This window comes from Morchella sextelata (assembly GCF_020137385.1).
Source record: "Morchella sextelata strain SCLS chromosome Unknown scls_13, whole genome shotgun sequence".
NCBI classification, from domain to species: Eukaryota; Fungi; Ascomycota; class Pezizomycetes; order Pezizales; family Morchellaceae; genus Morchella; species Morchella sextelata.
In genome coordinates, this window is record NW_025408628.1 from 447,819 (window position 1) to 473,256 (window position 25,438).

At 49.1% G+C, this 25,438-nt stretch overlaps 10 protein-coding genes across 10 annotated transcripts; 6 read left to right on the forward strand and 4 right to left on the reverse strand.

Annotated features, from left to right (window-relative positions):
• Window positions 1–37: 37 nt before the first annotated feature.
• H6S33_002488 (uncharacterized protein) lies at window positions 38–1,429 on the reverse strand (the record flags this gene model as incomplete). Its single annotated transcript, XM_044833830.1, has 1 exon — window positions 38–1,429. The coding sequence occupies one exon, from the start codon at window positions 1,427–1,429 to the stop codon at window positions 38–40; it is 1,392 nt and encodes a 463-aa protein (XP_044692649.1).
• A 566-nt stretch (window positions 1,430–1,995) lies between these two features.
• H6S33_002489 (uncharacterized protein) lies at window positions 1,996–2,676 on the forward strand (the record flags this gene model as incomplete). The annotated part of the gene is made up of 1 exon (XM_044833832.1): window positions 1,996–2,676. The coding sequence occupies one exon, from the start codon at window positions 1,996–1,998 to the stop codon at window positions 2,674–2,676; it is 681 nt and encodes a 226-aa protein (XP_044692650.1).
• Window positions 2,677–4,750: 2,074 nt separating this feature from the next.
• On the reverse strand, window positions 4,751–6,254 carry H6S33_002490 (uncharacterized protein; the record flags this gene model as incomplete). The annotated part of the gene is made up of 4 exons (XM_044833833.1): window positions 4,751–5,344; window positions 5,410–5,525; window positions 5,578–5,682; window positions 5,753–6,254. 4 exons carry the CDS (start codon window positions 6,252–6,254, stop codon window positions 4,751–4,753), a joined length of 1,317 nt encoding a protein of 438 aa, XP_044692651.1.
• Window positions 6,255–6,410: 156 nt separating this feature from the next.
• Window positions 6,411–8,476, forward strand: H6S33_002491 (uncharacterized protein; the record flags this gene model as incomplete). Its single annotated transcript, XM_044833834.1, has 13 exons — window positions 6,411–6,432; window positions 6,713–6,740; window positions 6,805–6,816; window positions 6,889–6,898; window positions 6,957–7,027; window positions 7,352–7,378; window positions 7,434–7,542; window positions 7,590–7,709; window positions 7,838–7,849; window positions 7,905–7,947; window positions 8,151–8,168; window positions 8,241–8,266; window positions 8,327–8,476. The coding sequence occupies 13 exons, from the start codon at window positions 6,411–6,413 to the stop codon at window positions 8,474–8,476; spliced, it is 648 nt and encodes a 215-aa protein (XP_044692652.1).
• Window positions 8,477–8,583: 107 nt separating this feature from the next.
• On the forward strand, window positions 8,584–8,910 carry H6S33_002492 (uncharacterized protein; the record flags this gene model as incomplete). The annotated part of the gene is made up of 1 exon (XM_044833835.1): window positions 8,584–8,910. One exon carries the CDS (start codon window positions 8,584–8,586, stop codon window positions 8,908–8,910), a length of 327 nt encoding a protein of 108 aa, XP_044692653.1.
• A 1,139-nt stretch (window positions 8,911–10,049) lies between these two features.
• H6S33_002493 (uncharacterized protein) lies at window positions 10,050–10,886 on the forward strand (the record flags this gene model as incomplete). Its single annotated transcript, XM_044833836.1, has 1 exon — window positions 10,050–10,886. One exon carries the CDS (start codon window positions 10,050–10,052, stop codon window positions 10,884–10,886), a length of 837 nt encoding a protein of 278 aa, XP_044692654.1.
• Window positions 10,887–11,813: 927 nt separating this feature from the next.
• H6S33_002494 (uncharacterized protein) lies at window positions 11,814–14,085 on the reverse strand (the record flags this gene model as incomplete). The annotated part of the gene is made up of 2 exons (XM_044833837.1): window positions 11,814–12,953; window positions 13,012–14,085. The coding sequence occupies 2 exons, from the start codon at window positions 14,083–14,085 to the stop codon at window positions 11,814–11,816; spliced, it is 2,214 nt and encodes a 737-aa protein (XP_044692655.1).
• A 1,144-nt stretch (window positions 14,086–15,229) lies between these two features.
• H6S33_002495 (uncharacterized protein) lies at window positions 15,230–19,033 on the forward strand (the record flags this gene model as incomplete). The annotated part of the gene is made up of 4 exons (XM_044833838.1): window positions 15,230–15,296; window positions 16,192–16,495; window positions 16,558–17,200; window positions 17,270–19,033. The coding sequence occupies 4 exons, from the start codon at window positions 15,230–15,232 to the stop codon at window positions 19,031–19,033; spliced, it is 2,778 nt and encodes a 925-aa protein (XP_044692656.1).
• A 2,315-nt stretch (window positions 19,034–21,348) lies between these two features.
• Window positions 21,349–22,187, reverse strand: H6S33_002496 (uncharacterized protein; the record flags this gene model as incomplete). Its single annotated transcript, XM_044833839.1, has 5 exons — window positions 21,349–21,363; window positions 21,423–21,568; window positions 21,730–21,822; window positions 21,905–21,967; window positions 22,160–22,187. 5 exons carry the CDS (start codon window positions 22,185–22,187, stop codon window positions 21,349–21,351), a joined length of 345 nt encoding a protein of 114 aa, XP_044692657.1.
• A 1,904-nt stretch (window positions 22,188–24,091) lies between these two features.
• Window positions 24,092–24,725, forward strand: H6S33_002497 (uncharacterized protein; the record flags this gene model as incomplete). The annotated part of the gene is made up of 3 exons (XM_044833840.1): window positions 24,092–24,247; window positions 24,298–24,621; window positions 24,684–24,725. 3 exons carry the CDS (start codon window positions 24,092–24,094, stop codon window positions 24,723–24,725), a joined length of 522 nt encoding a protein of 173 aa, XP_044692658.1.
• Window positions 24,726–25,438: the final 713 nt, after the last annotated feature.

The following is a 25,438-nucleotide window of genomic DNA, read 5'->3' on the forward strand; positions in this document are numbered from 1 at the left end:
TATACATCTAGTACACAGAGAGAGAGGAAACCACCAGCTACTCCACAAACGGCAGTGCTCTCTTCTCCCTCCCCTGTATAATCTTCCCCCTCCCCTTCACTACCGCACACATCAACGCATTCACCGTATACGCCACTCCCAGCTCCCTCGCCCTTCTCACCACCCACCCATTAATATAATCCACCTCTGTCTGCTTCCCGCCCCTCACATCCTGCACCATACTACTCCAATTCTCCCCCGTTGCCCTCGCCACCCTTACAACAACATCATACAGCCTCTCCGCCGCAAACCTGGTCTCCCTACCAGCCACACCAGCAAGTTCCGGCAGCGCACACAACACTGCACTCACCTCCTGCAGCAGCAGCCGCATCGTAAGCGTAATATGGAAGTTCTCCAGTAGCTCCCCGTTCCGGCAGTCGTACATCACAGTAAGAGGATTTATGACGGCGTTCACGGCCAGCTTCTCGGCCTGCATCGATAGCAGCTCGTGTAGCGGCACATGCTCCGCACACAGCAACGGGCACTCCAGAAGCGTCGAGATCAGATACTCCGTCGTACTCGTCAGGTCCTCCAACGGTGGTGGTGTTGGCGCCGCTGCTGGTGCAAACCACGATATCCTGCTGCCGGCCTGGGAGGCAAGGACTTCGGCGTCGGAGGGGACGTAGCCCAGCTGTATTGAACCAATGCCCTTCTGGATGACTGTGAATGGGCCCTTGGGGTATGCACCATGTGTCGTAATCCCCGCCACGAAACACGGGCGCGTGGCCGGGTCCGGGAAAACCGTATCCTTCAGCTCATCGATGATGCCCATCCCATTCTGGAGGACGAGGACGGTAGACTCGGATGTGAGGCGGTTGGACAGTGGCTGTAGTGCTGCGGCGGTCTGGTGGGCTTTTGTAGTGATGATGAGGTTGTGGATTACTGTTTCTGCCTGGCCAGTGGGTGGGGTTACGACCTCTGTGTTGAAGCCCGTTGCGGAGGTGGGTTCTGTGTGCGGGCGGTAGAGGCGGATGAGGGAGCCGGCGCGGGTGAAGTTGCTGAGGGAGGTGTAGTTCTGCAGGAGGAGGGTGACGGGCGGCGGGGATGCGAGGGTGCGCAGGGAGTGGGCAAGGATGGAGCCGATGTTGCCAGTGCCGAGGATATGGATGCGGGAGCGGGGGTCGATGTGTGTGTAGGCGGGTGGCGGGGGTGGTGGAGGATGCGCGGAGGTGTAGGGTCGCGCGGGCGGCGAGTAGTATGTGAGTTCTTCATCTCCCGCCACCGTCTGTGCTTCCTCCTCAACCCCACCAGGCTGCGGTTCGTGTGGCGGGCTCTGTTCTTTTGCGGTGGTCAGGTATCGCGACATAGCCGGTGTCAGTGTCGGTATCGGTATCCTTATTGGTATCGCGCCTCTTCCCCGGATAAGATACTTTGGCAATCGCAGCACCATAGTCTGCAGCGGCGGTGGGGATATCTGGGTATCAATCAATCAATTCAAATGCTCCCTCCATCCATCAGAAAGAAGCCGGGGGAGGAAGAATGCAAGCGCAGGGCAGGGCGGTGCTAGTTAGGAATCGCTGGCCGGCAACATGTCGAAACGGTGATTGACGTCCATATAACTCACTAGCTGGTGAGTTATGCGTGCACGTGAATGAGAGAAAAAGTGAGTGACGGGTTCTGTAGAAGCCCTAACCCTGGGTATCAATGATTGCTGGGGCTGTTTACGCCGAGGGCCAACGACGGGGTGGCGGGTGGGCGTTTGGGTGTGGCTGGAGAGTTGCATGTAGTAGATTATCGTGATACTTGCTGTGGGCCTGATTATTGCATTTCTGCGGTTTATACGCATTGGAGAATAGAGAATTAACCCAGACCCTAATCAATATGCAGCGGAGCCTCACTCACTCTGATCACCACCGCCAAGTCTTACCCGAGCATCATCAAAAAATATCCACACCTCTCACAAAACCACCACCACCACTCACACATTCACCACACGCCCCCACAACCACTGCAAAAATGCCCCCCTCACCCACCTCCCCCCTAACGCACCTCTCCCTCCTCGATGAACAACTCGACGACCTCACCACCACGCTCACCCCCCTCCTCACCACCCCCGGCCTCCCCTCCCTCACCGCCACACTCCCCATCGCTGACCAAGCCCGCCTCTCCGTGCTGACCGCCTACACGCTCGAGTCCCTCCTCTTCACCTACCTGCGCCTCAATGGCGTTGACGCCAAGACCCACCCCGTCATGACAGAGCTCGCGCGCGTGCGCCAGTACGTCGCCAAGATCAATGCCGCGCAAGAGGCGCCGAAGCGTAGGCCGGCCGTGGATAAAGAGGCCGTGGGCCGGTTCGTGAAGGCGGGGCTGGCGGGGAATACGGCGGAGGGAGAAGGGGCAGGAGAGAAGGAGGAGAGGGAGAGGGCGAGGGCGAAGTTTGAGGAGGTGTCGAGACGGATGGAGAGGAGGGAGGTTGAGGAGGAGGAGGCGAAGGAAAGGGAGGAGAAGGAGGCTGTGGAGAAGAAAGAGAAGGAAAAGGAGAATGAGGAGCAGATTACCCGCATTCTGGAGAGCTTTAGGAGCCATGGGGTGAAGAGGGGGAGTGATGAAGAAGCGTCAGGTTCGGCGAGTGGGGCGGGTGTGAGTGGTGGTGGGGCGGAGAAGAGGAAGAGGAGGAAGGGGAGGAAGGGAAAATAGGTATGTTTCTTCGCTCTTTTTTTTTTTTTTTTTTTTTAATTTTTTTGGGTTTTGGGGTTTTTGAATAGGATGCTGATGCTTGGTTAGGTGTGTAGATCTCTGGGAATTAGTGTTGCGGGAGAGCGCAATGGCCTCCGTAGATCCGTTTCAGTCTCTGTTTCGCCCCCTCGTCCCCGCCTCTGTCCTCATCTCGTTCCCACCATTGTAGCTCCCCACCAGACCTCCCATTTCCGTCTCCGTTTCTCTTGCAATGTACCATTACCAGGCTAGAACCGGCGTTATCTGTTTCTCTTCTTCCTAATAAACATACGCTCTAACCCAAACATAGCCCCAAATCAAGCATCCATAGTAGTAGTAGAAAGTCCCAATCGGGTCTAATAGTTAGCCAGCGGTAAGAACTGGCGTCGGGAATAGAGTTTAGCCATTTACTGTATAGAGTCTTGATACTCGCGCATGTATGATAATGTTTGAGCGATTGTACGTTAAGCTGGCTAGCTGGCTGGTTATGACCAGAATTATGGGAACGGACATGCAGGATCGATCATAGGCGGTCACTCAGTACCGTGGTGGAGTCGAGTCATGGGTGGTGATGCGCGTGCGCGTGGTTGATTACCCGGGTGCTAGCTTGCCATGATTGATTGATTGATAATTCATTAATTGTGCTAGCTAGTTATGTCAGTATGGGGATGGGGAAACTTTGGTTTGTTATTTGGTTTCTGGTTTCTGGTGGCCTGCTTGGCCGCTAGGTGGTTGGTTACTTGGTGTGATATGGGTGTTTCTGTTGATGTCCGTGTGGGGGGTTGAAGAAAGGGAGAGACTTCTTAAAGTACTGATCGGGCACGAGATGTCACTCGTTGTATCTATGATGGGGGTAGTGGGGGGTAGTGGGGCGGCAGTCTTTGTACAGCCACTCAGCAAAAGTGTTCGTGATTTAGTTTTAATGTCAGTGCGCAGTGTGGCGCACCCGTAATGTTGATGTTATTAAAGTTGAAGTTCAAAACAACGAAAAATATATAATATAGTTCGTGACTATATATAAAAAAAGATAGGTCATTGATCTTATTCTTCATTGATTCCTGGCGCCATTGATCACCGGGAAAGTCTTCTCTTGGGGTTTTTTTTTGATGGTCCGCCACGGTTACCTATGGAGAAATGTCTCACTCCGAAATCGGAATCACGAACACTTTTGCAGAGTGGCTGTAAGTAAAACCGAGGCGTGATGGGCTTAGTCGCGTGGTTTGTAGACTCGAGATCTAGCTCGCTGGTTAACGTTGGTTGGTTCCAAGCAAGTAGAGAACCGATAACATAAAGTGTATCGTACGAACTGATAATTAGAAAAGAAGAGGGAGAGAAGGTTCCCTCTTTATAGGTACGGTTTAGAGAATAAAAAATGGCTTCAAGACAAAGATATAGATAGTTTGGAGCCATGTCCAAACTAAATGAAATGTTGACAACAATCTAGGTTCGTAAGTTAGAGGAAAGTGTTATATCGACAAGTATAGTAGATGATGCGTATATCTGGTCTTTCACGGTCACTCGAAAAGCCACGCATACAGTAGAAAAAGGAATTGATACATTAGCTTTTCCAGTATACGACGAAGTTTCAGTAGTGGCACATGCAACGCTTGGCTTTGATATCCAGTGGTTAATCATGCATAAATACCTTTATATATGTTGATCACCATATCATGTCACCCGGTTGGGTTAGCTTGTTGAGCTAGTTCCTGTACAATGTATGCATGGACTTCAAATCCATAGGCCAGACTACATATCAATGATATCAGCTAACTAAATTGAAGTGTGGTTAGCGATAATATCGAGGTGCGTATAGGATTTGGTGAGGGTTATAATTAATTAGACACCAATCGAATCACAAATTCTTTTGTTAGCTATACATGTACACATATACACGTACTAGTACAGAGAATGTGGACAAGTCGGAGATCAGTGATTATGTTTTGCATTTTAACGCAATGAGATGAGAGTAGTTTTATAGTCTAATTACAATTACTAACACTACAAAGAGCACCGCAAAGAGCACCACATACACTCTATACACCCCTTAATCTCTCCCCTACTTCTCCTCCTCCTCCTCCCAATCCTCCACTCCAATCTCAGCGCCCACGCTCTCCACCATCGCTAACACCTGCTCCCACCTCTCCTTCACCAGCCTCGCCACCCCCTCCCCCGCCACATCCTCCACCATCCCCCATGCCACCCGTCCCCTTCCCCTCAACTTCCTCAACACTCCCACCAACCACCTCTCCACCTCCTCCCTCTCCCTCTCGCCATCCTCCTCCCCCACCAAAAACCTCCTCCACCTCTCCACCCTCGCCCTACTCCTCGGGTGCTCCGGGTCCTTAATCAGCATCATCCTGACCGCCGCCTGCGTGCGGAAGCAGAACGTATTACGGTCAAACACGTATCCACCCAGGAACCCCTCTGCCTCGAGAACGCTGCGCTGCGAAGCGTTGAGCGCGGGAAGGAGGAACGAGTCGATGCTGACCTCGTCCCATTTGTTGGACGGCGTGGGCAGCAGAAAGCCGTATTCGCAGAGGAGGAAGTCGTTGGAGTGGCAGCCGTAGGTGACGAAGAGTTGGGTGTCGGCGGGGATGGAGCCGGCGGAGGGGGTGACGGTGTAGCCGCGGGGGGAGAGCTCTACTTTGCACTATATGGTTGTTAGAGGGGTATGTACGCGGGATAAGAATGGAGAGGGAGGAAGGGAGGGCTTACGCCGTCGTCAGAGTGGTTGAAGTAGTCGATGAACGGGCAGAGAGCCATACAGTGCTCGCGCGTGAGTTCTTTATATTCGGGGGTGTCTGGCTTGTAGAATAGGCTTCTGGTGTTTACTAGATGTTGGATATTAGAGACCGAGTGATGGGCTGTGATGAAATGACATACCAACGAGCCAAGCGTAGATGTACTCGTCGCGAGTAAACTCAAAGCCCAACTTCTTGACCTTCTCGAAATCCCCCCCAAACTTTTTCTTCTGCGCATCCAGTATTGCTACAACCCCCACATATCAGACAACTACTCCAGTCCTACGTCCACACTCCAGAATCAATGACACACTCACAAATCGCACTCGGCGGCAACAACTCCTGCTCCTCCTCCTTCCATAGCAGCGGCACCCCCTCCCTAAACTCCTCCAACCCCGGCCACACCCTCATCCACGGCGCCCACCCATTCTTCCCATTGCCCCTCTCGCCCGCAATCGCAGCCGCAAAGCACGCATGCGTCCCCAGCTCCTTCAGCAGCGGCCTCGCCCGCCCCTTCAGGCTCGGCGCAAACTGAACAAGATTCTCCCGCGTCAGCAGCGAAGCTGTGGGTGTGAATGCGATCGTCTCTGGCCCCTCGTTGCGCCTACCTGGGATCGGGCGCCGTGGGCCAGGGCCGGCGATTGGTGCGGTGGAGGCGATGCCGAGACCGGCGTGCTGGAAGCGGGCGGGTGTGATCTTGTGGAATGTGATTCCCTGTGCGCGCGACCAGGTGAGGAAGTTTGTGTGGTTCTCGCCCGTGGCGGGCTCGTAGGTTGCCGGCGGCGGCGGGGGTGGGGGTGGTGGTGGCGGGGTCGTCATGGTGCGGGGATGGATGTGTGTCGGTGAGTCAGTCGGTCGGTCGGTGCAGCTTTGGTTGATATGCAGGATCGATCTTCCCGAGGCTCTGCGGATGCAGGGTTAATTAGTTAGTTTGACTGCACGCACGTGGGAGATCTAGTCTCCCCGCGCTGGCCAATGTCGAGGAGGTCTCATATTTGTATGTGTGAGTGTATAACGGGGCCTTGGCACAGCAACCACAAAATACTAGACTGGATATGTATGAGGTCAGGGCATCCCCCTCACTGGATGCCAGCAGGCCGGCTCGGCCCCGAATGTTTTTGCTCTTCTTTGAGTACATCTGATAGGCACTTTGCGCAGAGGGATCTGACTCCAAATTCTACTTATTTGGGAGGAATTTATTCGATCTATTATCAAAATTCCGGTTTCTACAATAAGCCTGCCTAACATTCATAGTATATATTCAATTCGCGAGTAAGTCGGGATCACAAGCTGCTGCCGCAGCTTGTGAGCCCTCCTTATTCGCTTCACTAGGTGCGTGTAGTCAAGTACACTTTTTGATTGACCACAGTGCAATAGAGAGGTATTATATACCCAGGTATATATGCCAAGGAGTGACTACCAAAGACTATGACATACCGGAAAAATCTCCCAGGCTCGGTGATGTATTTGACTCGCTCAATAAGCATTGATTTAGAGCGAACTAAACTTAGATACATATAGGCAACTTTGTACGATTTCACAGCCGACCCTTCTGTCTTCGACATTCGGGGCAATGCCCATGGCCATCCTCCGTACCCAACGAACATGTTCAGACTTCAGGAGATATATAATGCTTTTCCCAAGCCCCTTCGCCTTTCAACATCGCGCTACATCTAGAGCATGGCACTACCGTACTCCGGGCCCCTGACCTGCGATAATCGCTCGACGCTTCTCTTCAGAGCTCGATCCACGGAAGTTTCTCAACTGTAAACGTTAACGTCAGCACGAGGCCGTAGAGTGTGGCCAGTTTGTTGATATTCATGACATCAATCCGGGGAATGGCATTTATCCGAATGCCTACTATGCCTTTCTCACGGATATCTCTCATAAAATATTGGGAGGCTACGATTGCAGAGGAGTTGGAGATTGGATACCTTTCGAAGGTGAGTGAGGTGATGCCAAACAAGTGGTTCGGTTGGGTGATGGCTACATCCACAGAATGAACAAGAGATCAGTATTTCTGCTCGTTGTTACTTATGGACAGGATTCCCGCTGGGTTTTCTTCATCTCGGATAGTGGGTGCCCATGGACGTATCTTTCACACCAGGTAAGTGCATAAATGACGGCCGTACTTGTGGATTCTAACGAGTCTAGGCCGGCAAAACCTCTGGTATTGACGATGGTGACTTGGAGACTAGCGTTATGATCGGTAGATATCCTAAGGAAATCCACTCGCCCCCAGCGCACCTCACTTTCACGATATCAACGTCCTTGGTACCGATTTTTGTCGTATAACCAAGGCTCGTGTATGGCAGGACTACGAGAGTCCAGCTGCGGTCCAAGCTATTACTTGGTGGAAAGTGGATAACGCGGCCTCCTCAGAACCCAAAGGATTTTAACAGCAACAATCAACAGTACGCATCTTTACTATTCAATTTAGCTAATTGTCCTTATAATAATCATAATAAGAGTATTAGCGCTGTCCCGTCCCATCCTATCCCGCGAACGCTAAGTTAGTACGAACCTACTATCACAGCCTATCACTCGGCCGGATCAGCACCCATGACGCCAATGGCCACAACAAAGTACTACGAGTTTTCTTAGGCGTTCCCGGCTGGAACACACATACACACTGAGACAGATTACTTGTATTCCCGACACCCCGGATTGCTTCTCCGTGCTCTCTTCAGTACTCCCACCGTATTTGCCAACTAGATCTAGAGCTAGATAGAGGCACGTATCATCCACCACAATTGCAACGCCTAGATATCCATATCAGCTGACGACCAAACAAACAAACAATAGCGATACGCCTCTCCTGTATCATCGCCGTTAGTTCGCTCCAGCCAGCCACCTAGCCCCTTCTCGAGATTGATTCCTTTGTTCAACAGCCACAATATGTGTCGAGGCCGAAACACCCCGCGAATCCTGTCCCCTTTCATAGCCTTAAAGTTTATATATCACTACATACCTCTCGCCTTATATACTCAGTGCATTCGCTTCGGCCAGGCCTCGGAGTACAAATACGACGCACGGCCTAATTTCTCTCCACCAATAAATACCACCCACCATCCAAATACTCCCTAACCAATACTGCCTAGAAAATACCCTCTCGCCCACTTTCCAAATCCCTCTCCCCAATAACACCATGTACATCTCCGCCCCCTTGCACACCCCCTTTCCACCCTCCTACCCGCACGCCCACGCACCCGCGCACGTCTCCCTCCGTCGCCGCCTCATCACCTCGCTCAAAGACTTTGCCCAGCGCCGCCTTCCACCCCGCCTTGCCCGCTTTATCCCCCGCTCCACACAAACCACAGCTCATGCTGCCCATGCATATTACACCACACCAGAGATCCCGCTGCGCTCCCCGGAGAGGGGGAGGACGAGGGAGCCGAAGTCGGCGAGGTTGAGGAGGCAGGGGTATGATTCGGGGCTGCCGGTGTGGTTGGCGTGGGCGGCGGGGGGAAAATAGTGTAGGGTTGGGGAGAGAGTTTTTCATCTTCGGTTTGGTTGTCCTGGGTCGGGTTGGGTTGGGTTGGTGTGTACGCAGTGGTTTGATTTTTGGTCGGCTGGCATATTGGGGTGGATAATTGGATCTGTGGATCTGGATGTTACTCGGAGAATATTTTATTTATGGCCAGCTGCGCAATGGAAGACCCAGCGAAAAACAGATGCCCTGTGGTCCGGGTTGACTTTTTACTACGTACTTTGTGTATCCATTGTTTTGTGGTGAGAGTGATGAGTGATGTGTTGTGACTGGACTTGATCGATTGATGCTTGAGTATGAGTGACTCCCTATGATCCTATTTAATTTGGTACAGATATAAACAATCTACTACCCTCCGAGGAGGAAACAAGATATTGTTTATGGACTGCTACACCTGCACTTTCGTCTTGTTGCTCTACTAACTTAACTCTCTAACTTTAATTAAGTGTAAGGTGGACCTTACGCTCTCTCTAGCTATATAGATGAACCCACTAAAGTTACAGAAGAGCCTGATTTAATCCAGGATTATCACATGTATTTTACCGCGTCATATATATCACCGCTATATCAGAGGATGTGTTCTCTTTCTACGTTGCCGTGTATAGTGTTATTTATAAACGTTCATGATATTGGAATCTTCTATTATAGTTGCTACTGTTAATACTAATGCTGCTATTAGTACTGCTACTACTACTGTAATATGTACTCATATCGAATCCTAGCTCCGGTCTGTGGTGCTAGCAGAATATACATCTTCTAACTTTGCCTTCAACCCTAACCCCGGCCAAGACCCGGCATTTATTGCACTTAGCTAACCACCAATCTTGGCGTCTATTAATTAATTCACTACCAATTGCTAATACTGCGTCTAAAGAATCGAAATACTCATAAGTATCTCGGCCATAAATTAGATATTTACGCTCTCTATGTGGTAGTCGCAGTAGTTAATTAATGCCGCTCTAAGAAGCTGGTCTCCATGGCAACTATCTACTCCAATCTAATCTAATCTTTGCACCCCAACCTTCACCTGCCCATTCAATCATTCACCTCTCCACCATTCTTAACCCTCAACCCAATGCCTCCCATCTAGACTCCAAAAAAAGAAACCTACCCCACGACCAACCATGAGCCAAAAACTCGCGCGCACCATCCCCTCCCTCGCCACCCTCCGCCACGTCCAATTCTCCCGCAGAGGCGTCCCCTTCCTCAAGACCTCCGCCCTCCAAGCCAAACTCACCACCGACCTCCAAGCCGCCAAATCCTTCTTCGCCCTCCCGCGGCGCAGCGTGCGGCCCGCCGCCGCCGACCAGCCCTTCCCCCCACCCACGCTCCTCACCATGGAGTTCGAGCCCGTGTTCACTCTCGGCCGGCGCGACCGCCGCGCACTCGCCATCGCCGAGCGCGAGCGCCTGCTGGGCACGGGCGCAAAGGTGTACGAGACGCTGCGCGGCGGGCAGACGACGTTCCACGGGCCGGGACAGATGACGGGGTATGTAGTGATCGACCTAGTCCAGCACAAGTTGACGCCGCGGTGCTATGTTGCGCTGCTGGAGGACGCCATGATTGAGACGTGTGCGCACTACGGGGTGGCCACGGTCAAGACCGAGAATACGGGTGTGTGGGTGCGCGGCGGGGAGAGCAAGATCGGGGCCGTGGGCGTGCACATGCGGCGGAATGTGACGAGCTATGGCGTGGCGCTGAATGTCACGACGGACCTGCGGTGGTTTGATCTCATTGTGCCGTGTGGGTTGGAGGGGAAGGGGACGACGTCGTTGGAAAAGGAGGGGGTGAGGGGGGTGGGGGCTGGTCAGGTGGCGGCCATTTTTGCGGAGATAATGAGGGAGAAGCTGGGCTGTGAGCAGATTGAGAGCTTGAACGAGTGGAGGTTGTTTGAGTGGATTGAGGGACGGACGATCCAGAGTTTGGCCGGTAGCAAAATCACGGATTTCACTCCGATTTAATCCCTCTTCTTGTATACAGTCTTGGTGCTGTACAGATATACCATGTTAGATGTAAATATTAATGGGACGGCACTGGTGCAAACACATACGCTTTTAAAATGGGGACTTTAGTTTTTGTAATAGTAGTATGTAGAGTAAAGGCACAAATAGACTAGAAGAGAAGATGAAGAAATATAGTTACTAAGTAGATATCGATATCACGCAGCAAAAGAGGGGGGGAAAAAGGCGAAACAACCCCATATATAAGAAAAGTGGATAGAGAAGAGAAAAAAGAGTCCAAAAGACAAAAACAACCAAATACGCAAAAAGAACAGCACAAACGCAACACAACCCACAACCAATCTACCAGTAGTTAGTTAAGTAGCCCAACGTCAGTCAATCAATCAACTCAACATGTATCACATCCCGACCCAAAAAAACCTGCTCGCCCCAAAGAAAGAGAGAAAACCCCGTGCGGACCTATGCCAGAGAGAAAAAAAAATGATAGCAATTACATTGACAAGACAACACACGTACGTAGCACAGGATATAAAGATCAGTGAGAACGCCCTAGCTAATCGTCGCAATAGATAAAGAACCTAGACAAACAGAAAAAAGTATAAAACCGGGGGGTAGGAAAAAAAAGATACATAAGAAATGAAATGAGGGCGGAATGGTGCTGTTGAAAGGTGGTACAGAAACAAAAGAAATGGTGCGAATGATAGGAAGTGAAAATGAATAGTAGCCCAGAGGCCAAGCAAGAACAAAAAACCCATATGCCTTTCCTAATAATCCCCCCACCCACGATCCAGCGCCCCCGACCCCTCCCGAACTTTTATATGTATATATTTATATCGAACACGAGAACAGATAGAAACACCCTGATTGATAGCAAAAAAAGAAGAGTAAAAAAAAGGAATAATGACCAAAATAATGTCTCCGGCACATCTAACGCTCTCCCTTTTGCCAGGAGTTCATGACAGCCATCAACCCTACGCCAAGTAACATGACTCCAAAGATACTGACATAGGGCGCCGCATTTCGTTTCGAAAGAACTAAGGATGTTCTTGCCAAATCTTCAGAAGACATTCTAGTGCCATTTGGAAGCTTTCCAATGTCTTTCTGTTTTACTGTCCCGTTTGATACGGAATCCATGGCGTCTTCACTGACACCGTCGGTATTTGCTTGGATACCAGAATTTCGCATAGCTGTTGGATCTGTCTGGCTTCCAGACTGTCGCTTGCGTGACTTTCGGGCTTCTTCCTCTTTTTTAATGCTCTCCACCATTTCAGCGAGAGTCTTTCGTGTTGTTCGGCTCTCCTCCTCTGCAGATTCCGTCCGACGTTTATATGCCTCGATTTCTGCCTTTGCAGACTGAAGTTCTAGCATCATCTCCTCGACGCGCCTCTGGAGTCTGTTCGCCGCTTCAGCTGCTGCCAGAGCAGATGGATCGAGCTTGACCTCCAAGGTGTCGTCATTTGATTGAATGACGTTCATTGGCATATCCGGCTGTCCGTCGAGGGATTTATCATCATCGCCGCAGAGAGTCTCTGTATCATCTATATCACCCTTTTCATCTGCCAAAACTTTCTCCGCCTCAAACTCTCCAAGTACCCTGTCACGGGAAATCCCAGACAAGGCTCTTGTTTCGAGCTGTGAGGCGCGGTCCTCCGCGTCCTCGCGTGCACTTTTTTCTCTTCTTAACGCATCTTCTAGATCTTTGACGAGCGCTGTCTTCAGTTCGAGTTCTTTACGGGCTTTCTCCAAAGCATCTACAAGAGTGAGAAGTTGTGGAGGGGAGCTTGTTGTCTCTGTTTTTAGTGTTTTCTCGGACTTCAATTTGAGCGGTGGTAGGAAACCAATACTTGGGGCTGAAGATGTCCGTGGTAACTCCCAACTAGTTAGTTGTGGAGGGGGCGGTAGGGCAGACGTTGAATTATATGCTATTGGCAACTCCTCAGTTCCAATCTTAGAGTCGACCTGATTTTGAGACTCTTCGGCAGATTTTGGCGTTGTTAAGAGAGCATCATAAATCTCTGTGGTTCGCTGAAGGCTTTGCGATTGCTGTTTCGCTACTTGAATCTCGTACTACAACATATGAATCAGTATCGCGTTTTAACTAGCGCGAAATTTCGATATGACTCACATTCAGCTTTTTGACGACCATTTCCATAGTGACTGGTGCAATCATCATTGGAACCTGTCGGTGATTCATGCCTCCGCTAACGCTCATTGCTGAGCTCCGCGAGCCTTGGGAACCCGATCGGCCTCGGAGACTGTTATTCTGTAGAGACACGTGATTCATTTGAGAGTTCATTAAAGAGCCACCACCCATGGAGTCAAGGTCCCCAAAGTTTACCTCAAAGCTTCCAGCACCCGACGACTGCATTCCTGCATGCTCCACCTTTGCGGCCACTTTATGGTGAATGATTGTTTTGTTGTCCTCCCCCACAATATCAATCCCTAGCTCCAATACGTCATTTTCCCGGAGTTCGTGGGGCTCGCTGTCGCGGTTTTCCTGCGAAAGTCTTTGCCCGTTGACAAAAGTCCCGTTCGACGACTTGATGTCACGTATCCACACCCGACCATTCACCTTTTCCGCCCATACCTCAGCATGTTGCCTCGACAGAACCTTCGAGTCAAAAAAGCCGTTGCTTTGTGTAGGGACAGTCTTGGCGTTGGTTTGCCTGCCTATTCGTAAAGTTTCTGGATAATAAGGTAGTGGGATGTATTTTCGATCAAAAGTCCCGTTGAGGGGCTGTAGCATCAAATATGAATTGTTTTGCGGCTGTTGGCCTCCATTCACCTGGGTACCGTTACTCATCAGATGTTGCGATGGAAGTATAGGCATTGCCTGGTGCATCGAATTTATCGGCAAGCTAGACACGGATGAGCCGGAATGGCCGTTAGCGCCTCCAGGTGCCCTCATGATGTCAGGTTTCGCCGGCCAGCCTCCGTTAGAAGCAACCCTCACTCCTCCACGACCTGTTCCCTTTTTCTTTCCGTTGAGTGAATTTCCCCACACCCCGTTCGATCCGTCTGAGGCAACCGAGGATGACGATGCAGATGATGATACTGAAGATGCGCCAGACGTGCGTTGGGAGCCCTTGATAAAGATTCGCGCTACTTCGTCGGCAGTCATAGAGTTGAGATTATTCTGCCCACCATTCCATGACCTAGGGCCGGAATGGAAATTCGGTGGTTGCGCCACGGCTGTCATATGCTGCTACGGGGGCCCGCACAGAAGACGGAAGGCGGGCAAGGGGGGGGGAGGTGGGATGGTTGGCAGGAGGGGGAAGTGAAAAGAATGAAAGATGGAGGTGGGGGGGGGGGGAGGAAGAGAAGTAGTATAAGAGAAGATTATTTTTTTTTGTTCTTGCACTGACTGATGACAAGCGGCTGATTAACTGTGGCGATGTAGGTGTTGGAACCTGAAAGCCGAGAGCGAGATGTAGTAAACACGGGTTATTATTCTATGGGTATCTGGCGCTTGTGGGCACTTTTGCAATAGTGTTGTTACGTCAGACCGGGGGAGGCTCCAGCGTTGGAACTTGGAGGTGGAGAAGAAATATATGGGCCAGGTATGAATGAAGAGATAGATGAAAGGGGGCCGTGAACGGGGTGACAGAGGCACGGCAAAAGGGGCAATAGCAAGTAAGACTCGAGACTTGCAGAAGCAGCAGCAAACAAAACAGAAGGAACACTGTTCCCGCGTTAAGAGAGACGCTAATGAGAGGTACAGAAGCAGCGGGGGGCAGATAGTGGCTAGAGAGATAGCCCGAGCAAAGGGGGAAAGGGAAAGGGTCTTTCTCCTGCTCTCTAAGACTCCAGGGAGTAATGTAGGTAGGGTAGGGGGTTGTGCACACACGATATGATGGGTTTGGGTTGCAACGTTGGTTGTAGTGGGTAAAAAAAAATAAGCTAATGAAGAGATTCTGGGGTGGCTGTGGATTGGGGGATGAGCGTCTGCAGCGCCTGAATGGATGAGATGTTTGTATGTATGGATATGGATGGCTAGACTGCCTGATGGATTTGATGTGTGCGTGTGTGCGTGTATGGCTGTGTGTGTGTGGACAGATAGATGGATGGCCGACGTGATGGCAAAGAGCGTGTGCGGGAGCTAACCGGTACTGCAGCTGGGTCACTCACCAGAACTTGGGTAAAAAAGCAGATAGAGTAGTAAATCCTGGAACGCGCCCCAAGTGCTGAAGAGACAGAAAAAACACTCACAGGCCGGAGAAAGGAGACCGTGGCACTGCACTGTCTACTCTAGTACCAGAAGTAAGGCTTTGCGCGGTAGGACAAAGGGATGAGATTTAAAGGCCAAATTGAAAATCGTTGGGATGGATGGACCAACGAGAAAAATGGACCCGCAAGGTCTGCAGACTGTCACCGAGCAGGAAGGCAGGATATTAACTGGCCGATCAACTGGTGCGCTGAGTCGTGGGATGTTCTGCGTGGTTAGGGGTTCAGTGAATTACAGTACCTACTTTTCAGTCATGTCACGCAAATTTGTCTTTCTCCAATGTGGCAACCGAGAGCGTGATAGGGTATGCGTAAAAAAAAAGTACATACAGGTCCAAAGAGCCTCAACCACGAATGCATCACCTTACACGATTCAGATGGGGGATCTCTCACTTCAAGATGTAGCTGATGCTACTTACATGCACTTACCGACGCAGAGAGATTCATGGATAGGTATCCCGTGCCCCAAATAGAAACACACATGGATGACGGGGGGTGCTTGAGATAGAGAGGTAAATTTGGGGATGGTTGTTGAGTTGCCGAGAGCGTGTGGCGCACGGGACCAGCGTTCTAGGACTAGGATGGCTTTTCCCCAGAGTCAAGCACCGGACCTAAGCAGGGAATGTGATTGTAAACAGCACAGTGGCTTAACGCGTGACGTGACTCCAGCTCCCCCAACCCAACCCCAGACTCAACCTGACTTGTGTCTTGTTCTATGTACTGCCGCACCCGCCTCTGAGGCTACTTACGGCACCTGCAGTACTAGTAACACTACATCTGTATACATATAGTCATCACAACAACATTATCAGCCCCCCTCCCAAGAATTCTTACCCAAGTGTCCTTCTCTCGCATCGTTTCCAACTTGCACATCTTTCTCTACCATAGTTCTGTGGTTGAGATCTCTATGCTCCTTGTCCCCAGCCAGCTCTGGTCATGGGCTTTCTATCGTTTCTCGTTGTTTACCTGATTGGAGGGATATCTTTTTTGCCTTTATTACTCGGTCTCATCATACTTTATGCCCATTTCACCTTTCCACATGTCCTTCTCGAGGAGCCTATCTCTGACCTGATCCGGGAAGGAGATGAAGATAAAACACTAAAGATAGATGACGAAAAGCTGTCCAGAAGGTCTACCGCCTCCGCCGATGTTGCTGCAGGTTACTTTGCCGTTACGAGAGAGTTCGTCCCTGGGGGTGTAAATGGAAAACCACCAGAGCGGACATCTCCGGCCGGAAAGAGCATTCCCGTAAACGATTCGCCTAGTGTAGTTCAATCTATGTACAGCAGATTCTTCGACAGGCGAGCAAGTACCGCAACCGCAGATCCAAACGGGGTAGATAAGAAGGTTCGAAGGGCCAGGAATGAATTCTACGTGGTTTTGAGGTGCGTCCGTGCATTGGTTTCTTACGCCTAAATATGACGCTCACAGCTCCCGGTTCTTGCAGACACGGGCATCTTATGCTATATGACGACTCTGATCAGACCGAAGTTCGCCTTGTCATCTCCTTGAGCTTATACAAGGTCAGCATCTATGGCGGAGGTGAACCGATCCCAGAGGGAGAGCTTTACATCCGCCGAAACGCCATCTGTCTGTCCAGAAAGAATAGTGCCGTTGATCCAGCGCTTGATACCAATACTGTTGCTATGCCATTCTTCTTGTTCTCCGAACATTGTTCCTTAAAGGAGGACTTTTATTTTGCACTTCTCAAGAACCAGGAGAAATCCTACAATGATCCTGCCACAATATCACCGACGCCGCAACGCTTCGAGCAGGATCACATCATAAATCTATTGCAGCGTCTACACTCTTCAGAAGAACATTTACGGATGAACTGGGTCAATGGGCTATTTGGACGCCTCTTCTTGGCCATATACAAGACCCCCGATGTCGAAAAAATGATACGAACGAGAATAACAAAAAAGATTGCCAGAGTTAATAAACCCAATTTTCTTTCCGACATCGTTTTACAGAAGGTCCATGTTGGCGAGGGTGTTCCATACATAACAAATCCTCGATTAAAAGAGTTTAACGCAGATGGTGATTTTTCCGCGGAGGCTGACGTCAATTATACCGGTAACTTTCGATTGGTATGTTACAAATCTTGAATATAAAAGCCGACGGCAGAGACTAATTGAGATTTCCCCGGTCTGCTTCAGGAGGTTGCCGCCAAAGCTACATTGCAGTTGCCTGGTCGCTTTAGACCCAGGGAGGTGAACTTGGTACTTAGCGTCGTCTTAAAAAGGCTTGAAGGACACGCAATCATTAAAATTAAGCCTCCTCCGAGTAACAGGATATGGATGGCTTTCGAGACAATGCCCAAGATGGAGCTTGATATTGAGCCAATTGTAGGCTCACGACAAATAATTTGGAACCCTATCCTCCGTATAATTGAGAGTCGAGTGCGGGAAGTAATAGCTGAAACTCTTGTACTTCCGCACTACGACGACACCCCATTCACAGATACCATAAACCAATTGTTCAGGGGCGGAATCTGGGAGGAGGCGCTCAGTAATGGAAATCCTACTGAGAGCGAAACAGGAGCCGAGAAAGGAGTTGTGGACGACGTCGATAAAGATGATGCTCTTGAGGAAGAGGTCCCAGAAGATCTTACAGAAAACTCTCTGAGACAGGTAAATGAACGAACCATGAGCATGCCAATAATCGCACAAACAGCAACAATTCTGGATAAACAAAAATCTGCATCGATAATTGGTCTGAGCGAACCACCTGATAGTCCTCGAGGCATTACAAGGTCACCTTCCTTGAAATCAACTCACGGCGAGCGGAAAACAAAATCTCAAAGAGCGCAGACTTTAACAACAATATCACCTCCCTCGCCCAGTGTGATTACGGATGCGGTCAACGTCACAGCTGTCCGCGGTAAGACAGATGTCGCAGATAAAGGTGTTACTTCGGCAGTAATGTCTATGAGTAGGTCGAGGTCATCTTCGAGTCCCCACTCTCCGTCTCAAACAAATCCGGCTTCCCCCACTGGGCCCAAGTTCAACGTGGACATTTTAACACCTGATGTTTCAATTGACCAAGCTTCAGACAAAAGTAGTTATTCGTCCTCTTACGAAGACCGAACAGACGAGGTTGTTTCTAGGGCACGAGGCATTAAAGGAACACCCAGCCCAGCTCGTAGCATTTCCGAAAGCTCTGCTAGGAGTTTAACCGCAACAAATTCGCCTCCTGGCCCGAATACCTCCGATTCAACCTCAAATTTGGCGAACACTATCTTCCCTAAGGCGCTCCAAGAAAAGCCATCTTTTGTGGCAGTAGCTTCCGCAACCGCAGCCGTGAGAAATTGGTACAAAACGCGAAATACACAAGGCGAATCATCATCGCCATCGGTTGAAGCCCCTAACAAACAATCAGCTTCGCGAAATCTGCCACCTGTCACAATTCCTCCACCAGTGGCGAAGAAAACACCGCCGATCAACGTTCCAAAGCGGAAATCACTTCCACCACCATTACTCCCCTCTAGGAATAAGACCCGCGCAACACCAGCTCCGCCAATTCCACCACGAGACCTATCTCCATTCAACGGTGGAACTGATCAATTACTGGTTGTGGCAGCACCAGACTCAGAACCGCCTTCGCCTTCTCAAACTGTGGATGGCGAAGACAGTGATTACATGCGCAAAAACACGACACATAACGGCAGCATTGAGTCCCATCTCATGTTTCCTTCTTCTTCGTCCAAAGATTCTGAGTCTGCATCGGTATCTATAAATTCTCCAGGTCTCCCCAGACGTAGCAGATCGCTGAGGACTGCTAGTGGAGCTTTAGATAGGGAACGAGAACATGAGAGGGCGGTGAGACGTGAGGAAGAGGCTGAACGGGAAGTATGGCACGCTGCAGAGGAGGCAGAGTTAAGAACAAAGGTTCCATGGGAGCCTGATGAATCCTTAACTTGATTTGTTATCTTTTATCTTTGGGGGTATTTCGTCGATCATAAAAATGGTCGTAGATTTCTTTTCCGTTGAGAATAGCTGGAGTTCTAAATGGTTTCTGATTTTACCTTTCTCTTGATTTATTTTTTGGGATCATTGTTATCTATGGATATTGGTTTTGATCTCGATCAGCTGAATAGGCGTGCTTGATATTTGAAATTGAGAAGAATGAAGGATGGGACTAGGTAGCTGATAGTGTCTTTTTCCCTTTCCCTTTTTTATTTGCTTCGTTTCTATATTCAGATGGGCGAAACCAAATCTTTTATGGCGTAAACTTACAGTATTTCGGAGTTTTTCTCATATTGATGGGGTTTAGGTTTTCCATTATGTTTTCTTATTTGCTATTTTCTTCTTTTCTTTCTTTTTTCTTTACTCGTTTGCAACATACTATGCGAGTACTTTCAACATTCCATCAAGATAATTAATCGTATCCGGGAGATGGTGAAGTATATAACTTGATTATTGTGAATAAGTCAAACTTGTTTCAGAAATATTTTGTAGTGCGAGTGATCTGCCGTGATGCATGTTGTCCCGGACCATCAACGCTTCTCCAGGGCAAAACACATCAACAAAAATACCATCCCCAGTGCTACCCAGAGTCACGCAGGCTCCCTACGGATGGAAGCATAAAGCATATGCATAAACAATCTTCCTGGTCGATCAGAGACACACCGTATCCAAGGTTTAGCTTTACATGAATATTGCGTGCGTTTATAACTATGCGCCGAGCCGCTGATACAGCATGAATGCTCTCTAATCTAAAATGGGACGACATCTATATAACGACTTACTCGTATTGATGGGGAGTCATAGGGGATGGTTCTTTTTTAATGCTCCATAATTTCACAGCCTCTTTGGATAAGCTTTGAGGCAGTTTTGCGCGCACTTTCAAAGTGTTTGTTTTGGCATAGAGTTATACCGGTCCTTGGAAAGGCCCTACGGGAGAAGTAGAGGCTGTTTTATTGAATGGCCAATGATTTGGTCTCGAGGTTATTGTTCTGGTCTGGGATGGAGTCCGGGTCTAGGGAGATTCCTCTCTGCGAACCTCAACCCCCAGATCCCGGGTAGTTTGATATCTGACCTGACTGTTGAATTTTAGTCAATGATAAAGCTTCGAGTGTACCAGATACCCCAAGTAAGTAAGCATCGTTAGCCAATATCATTACCACCACAATACCTGACACCCCCATGCTCTGGCCTCGCCGAGATTTCCAGCGCTTACAAAACCACCAGCGGTAACTACATACCAAGATCCCAACGGATCCGAACAAAGCAAAGAACAAAGCAAAAAAAAGAGACTCGGACTCCACATCGGTATCACCCCTGGACGAGATCATCCCCCTGACCGACTTGTGATCTGTCCTCAACAGCATTACCCGGTGCCCTAAACCGAGGTTTCCCCCCGATCCACCCCCTGGATGTTTCAAAACGTTGTGCAGAATATACTATCGTTTGTCTATTGATTGAGGAGATAAGATATCGGGGGGGTATTGCTGGGGGTATGGGCTGTGGTGTCTATTAATATGATTACTAGAGTACTTTACTTTCCTGCGCCATGCATGCGCCTTTTAACTGTGAAATGCTCTCATGGCAGTGGCGGTGCATGATGTAGGCATGCTCTACATAGGTGTTAGTGTGTAGAGTAGGTGGATAAAAACGGTACCAAACTGCCTGTGTAGCTATCTCGATTTGCCCTGGTTTCAACCGTCACCCACGGCGCCAGAAGGTCATCTGAACGGAAGCGAGAAATAAGCAAATTGTCACTGGTCCATCTCTACGTCATACCCCCTACTACCCCCATATTATCCTAATGCTGATGAACCACCATTCCTCGTCAATTTTACCCCACTACTGTAGTAACCTTTGTAGCTCTCATGTACCCCGCCTTATTTGATCGATCCCGGCTATGTTTCTGGACCTCATTAAGGAAGCTCTTGAACTAGGGACAAAATAGTTTCTTTCAAACATTAATTTGGAAGAATATGGCCGTCATACGGCCCTTTTAATGGCAGAGTAAAAGCAACTAAAATACTAGTACACAAAAACAAAGCAAAATACATTCACAACCTCGCTGTAAGCATGAAGAGATATAGCTAAACAGCTAGGTCTGAAAGAAAAAACGCCTGTTTGAGTTATAGGTATGTTTGCTTTTTTTTCCTACGCAACTATTTAACCTTCGGACAAACCCCATCTACTGATGAGCATCTTTTTACCGGACAGTCTCCTTCTCCTAAATGTACCAAAAAGTGGTGGAGAGGGACAGGCCGGAGACGCAAGGCTTAAAATCCGTGGATCTAGATAAAAGATTAGATAAATGCTGGTGATAGCGATAGCATGAAAAGAAGAAACTTACTTTAATGTTTTCCTTGGCCAAAGCGTATTTGCCCATCTTGTCTTTATCCTTGTCGGTGAGAAAATCCATCACCTTAGTACGGTGATCTCCCTGGAGCTGGATCACCTCCCCCATGTCTTTATCCTGAATGATGGTGCCATTGCAGGCTGTGATAATTGTGCAACGTCAGCGCTCATATTCGTTATCGTAATCGAGATCGATAAGGCAGAGTAAGAAGGTAAGGGGCAAGGGTGACACAAAAAGTGCTTAATGAGGGATTTCCCCTATCGGGATCGGAGTACAACGCAGAGGGAGATGTGGGACCAACCGTATTCCTTCTTGAAAGCCTTGAGAAGAGCTTTCGGGCTGTAATCCTTAGATAACCCCTGGACAGTCGTCAACGTCTTACGACCGTTGCGCTCTGTAGAGAAAAGGCCAGGTCAGCACATACTCAAGATGAATGATGCGATGTCTTAGGAGATGGATATCATTGAGTAACTTACGTTGGATACGAATATGGACGTAATTCTTTGGCTGGGTATCACCAACGTCGTCGGCGAAAGGATCTATAAAAATACCGTAAGTAAAAGGTCATGGTCATCTAGCGACCGTGTTCATCAGCCTCCCTTCAGCTGCAGGACATTCTCCCAGTCTAGAAGCACACAGCAGAGAGCTAGGTTCCCGTCTGTAGTGCTGATAGGGGAGAAGATCTGCTGCGAAGACTGATTAAGGAGAGAGAGGCGATAATGAAGACCTACCATTAACCTTGAGATTTTCGATGGACATAAACAAACTGCGAGGGGGGTGTTGTATGCGGAAGTGTTGGAGATATTCCTTAGGCGGAGAAGGCGATGATAGTCTGGAACGGAGTTGCTGGTGTGTGAAGCTGGGTCGGTGATCTTGGTGAAAGAAGAAGAAGAAGAGGTTTGAGGTGGACGAGGGGTTAGGAGATTTAAATACTAGCGAGGGCAACGGAAGGACTAAGACCAAGGTAAGGTAAATGGATGGGTTGGCTGTGCCAGTGTGACTGAGAGAAAGGCCGCTGCAAGCAGCTAGCAGGGTAAGCGACTTGAACCGCGGGATTACTTGGCATTCTGTTGTGGTTGGCGGTGGCTGTGACTAATTTGTGTCCCGGACTCTTTGCTCTTCCTCAAGAATCTTTGACCGTGTTGGTAATTTGGTATCTCCATGTAGAATGCCACACAATAATCTGTGTGGTAGTCTCACTTGAGCATTTATTGTTACTCGATATTATATTTGCCACACAATAAGAAGAAAAACTGGAATCGAAGTGCCGCAGCAGAGCAGCTCATCGCTGCATCCAGAGCTTTCGCTGGTACCAGTAGAACGACACTGTGGCCATACTCGCGAGTCCGATTTCCCTCACCTCATTACCACTCGGTAGGGCTGACCCGACCCGGCTGAGGAAGGGTGGGCAGTGGGTATTAATAACATTGTACCTACGTCAGTAATCTCGCGCCGAATTATTACGCCCGCAGCTGATCGATGTGATATCAAAAAAGGCACCTAAAAATCGGCCCGAACAGAAAGAAAGGGAACTGGTGATCCCAGTAATGGATCACGGTATATGGTTTATTTCACAGCACAAGATATCACATTCTTTTTTGATAAACATCAGCCCGCGCTTGCACTTATCCATGCAAAACTCTCCCTCTATCTTTCGAGTATGTACGCATAAAAAAACAGTTTTCGACCTTTTTATCCACCAAGCGAAATCTAGTGAGCTACGGGCTTCGCGTTCCTGTTGCGAGGGTCGTTCTTGAAATCCTCAGCTATAATAAGTCCACCGAGTTAGCAAAAAAAAAACCAATAGACAGAAAACTCGACAACAGAGCAGGGTAATCCGGGTGTATGCGATGATAACCAGAGGGACAACGATAGGCTAGCCCCGCACAAGGCAGGGAGAGCCACAAACAGGAAAAAACGAGGATCTGTGTAGGAATTGTGGAAAGGGAACATACTGTTCGCGACAAGGTTGGCGAAGCTGTTGATTCCGTAGAAGATGACACCGCCTATTCACAACCCTCCGTCAGTTACCGGACTCCATCAATCGAACAGTTCCCATCCCATCAATCCAAAAACAACAATCCCATCATATCATGTATCCCTCGGGTCCCGAGAAGTAAACGTACCGGCAACGAAGAAGGGCCACATCGGCTGAGCTATGATTCCGTACAACGTGGGGTTAGCGCAAGCCTTCTATCAGCATCTCACGAACAAGGCTGAGTACTAACCGACGGGAGTGGGCCATTTTCGGCCAAAGAGCTTGGTCATGAGAGACATTGTTCGTGAAGTGTTTTGTGGGGTAATTGAGTTGAGGGGTGGTTTTCGACGTATCGCGGATGATGGGATGTGGTGAAGTTGTTCCGACTTTTGCGAAATAGACGTTGAAACTCGGGTTGGGGTTCGGATTTCCGGGTGGGCAAAAATTACGAAATGAACAAAATGTCTCACAAATGGAAATTAGCAATTAAATCAATTCAATCTAGTCTAAATAAGGGCTTTCAGGGGTAGCATTATCTGTGATTTATGGCACTCTTTACATCTTCTGCATTATGCTGCCAAGCGAGCGGTCCGGGTGATGAGGTGTGAGGCTCTTGTACAACCCAAGCGATATAAACAAGTCTATCGATATCAACGACCTCTACCGCGCTAACTATCCAAAAATAATGTCTAACCCACCACTAAACAGCACTATTGCTTCCCTCCAGGGTTGCGTCGCCTCTCTTCAAAACTCCCAACGTCTTCTCGATTCCTCAATTTCAATCCTCGACTCTGGCGTCCGCGACTTCCCACGGATGAAGAAAGTCCTCCAATGTACAAGAGTAAGTTCCCACCTCTCGTAATAAGCTCGCACATATACTGACCGTACTAGCACTTCGAACTAATCTCTGAGCCCACCCTATACGCCGCGCAAACTGCGCTTGCCTCTGAAATCGGCCCCGAAGTAGAGCACCTCCTCCGCCGCGTTGAGCAGCATCTAGCCAAAATGGAGCGCCGCGAGAAGGCATTGATATCAAAGTCAGAGCTGCAGGAGGGGCGGCTTCAACAGAAGCCGCATGTGAGTAGGGGCGCAGTTGGAAGGCCGGGGAGCAGAGCTGGGAATAATGCCAATGCGGAGAGATTGAAAATGTTGAAGAGTAAGAAGGAGCGGCTGGCGCATACTATCGAGAGGTTAGAGTTACAAGCAGGGCACAAGGTATGGATTGTCCGTGTAAAGGTGTTAGTATGGAGATGAGCTAATAAAGATGTGGTGTGTAGGAGAGACAGATGAGGATGACAATGAATTATGGCCGTGGGTGATGCAGGCATCAATAATGGTAACATATGCATAGCAAGCGGGTACATGTTATAGGTTTAACGGCGTCACGGTTAAGGATTTTGTCTTTTAATAAGCTGACGAAATTATGAAATGAATGGAGCAAATAAAGGCTCGTGATAATGCAACGTGTGTTTGTCGTCTGTGGTGTTCAGTCCTACATCAAAGCTCGAAACAAAACGTGTATCACGAAACAACATGTGCTACTCACGAGATCAGTCCAGTTGTTCCCTTAAATGAGTTGAGCTTATTTCCCATGCCGAACTCAAACATTCACCTAGCACTGCCATGTGCTAGGTTGCGCAATTCCACGGCCTTTTTTTCCGTATGCTGGTATCCTCCGGTGTCTGTTTAATCTCTGGTTTTATTGCACTTGTAGTACAGTATTGCAGTGGTATCTTAAAGGTTGTCGTTGCTTTAGGTATGCCTACATGTATGTACATGTAGGCAGGACAAATCCTACTCCATCATGATCCATCACTCGCACTCACTCGCCCCTAACCCATCTTCGATCAAAACAGATCTTTCATTACCATTATAAACGTTACCCATCACGAGCTCCACAATCCTTTCCCCATCACTACCCCAGACTCTATAACCCCTGCAATCCCCATCCCATCCATTCATTTCTGTCCCTTCACTCATCCCTTCGATCCCTTTCGTCCCTTCGGTCCATCCCTTCCGTCCACATAAAATG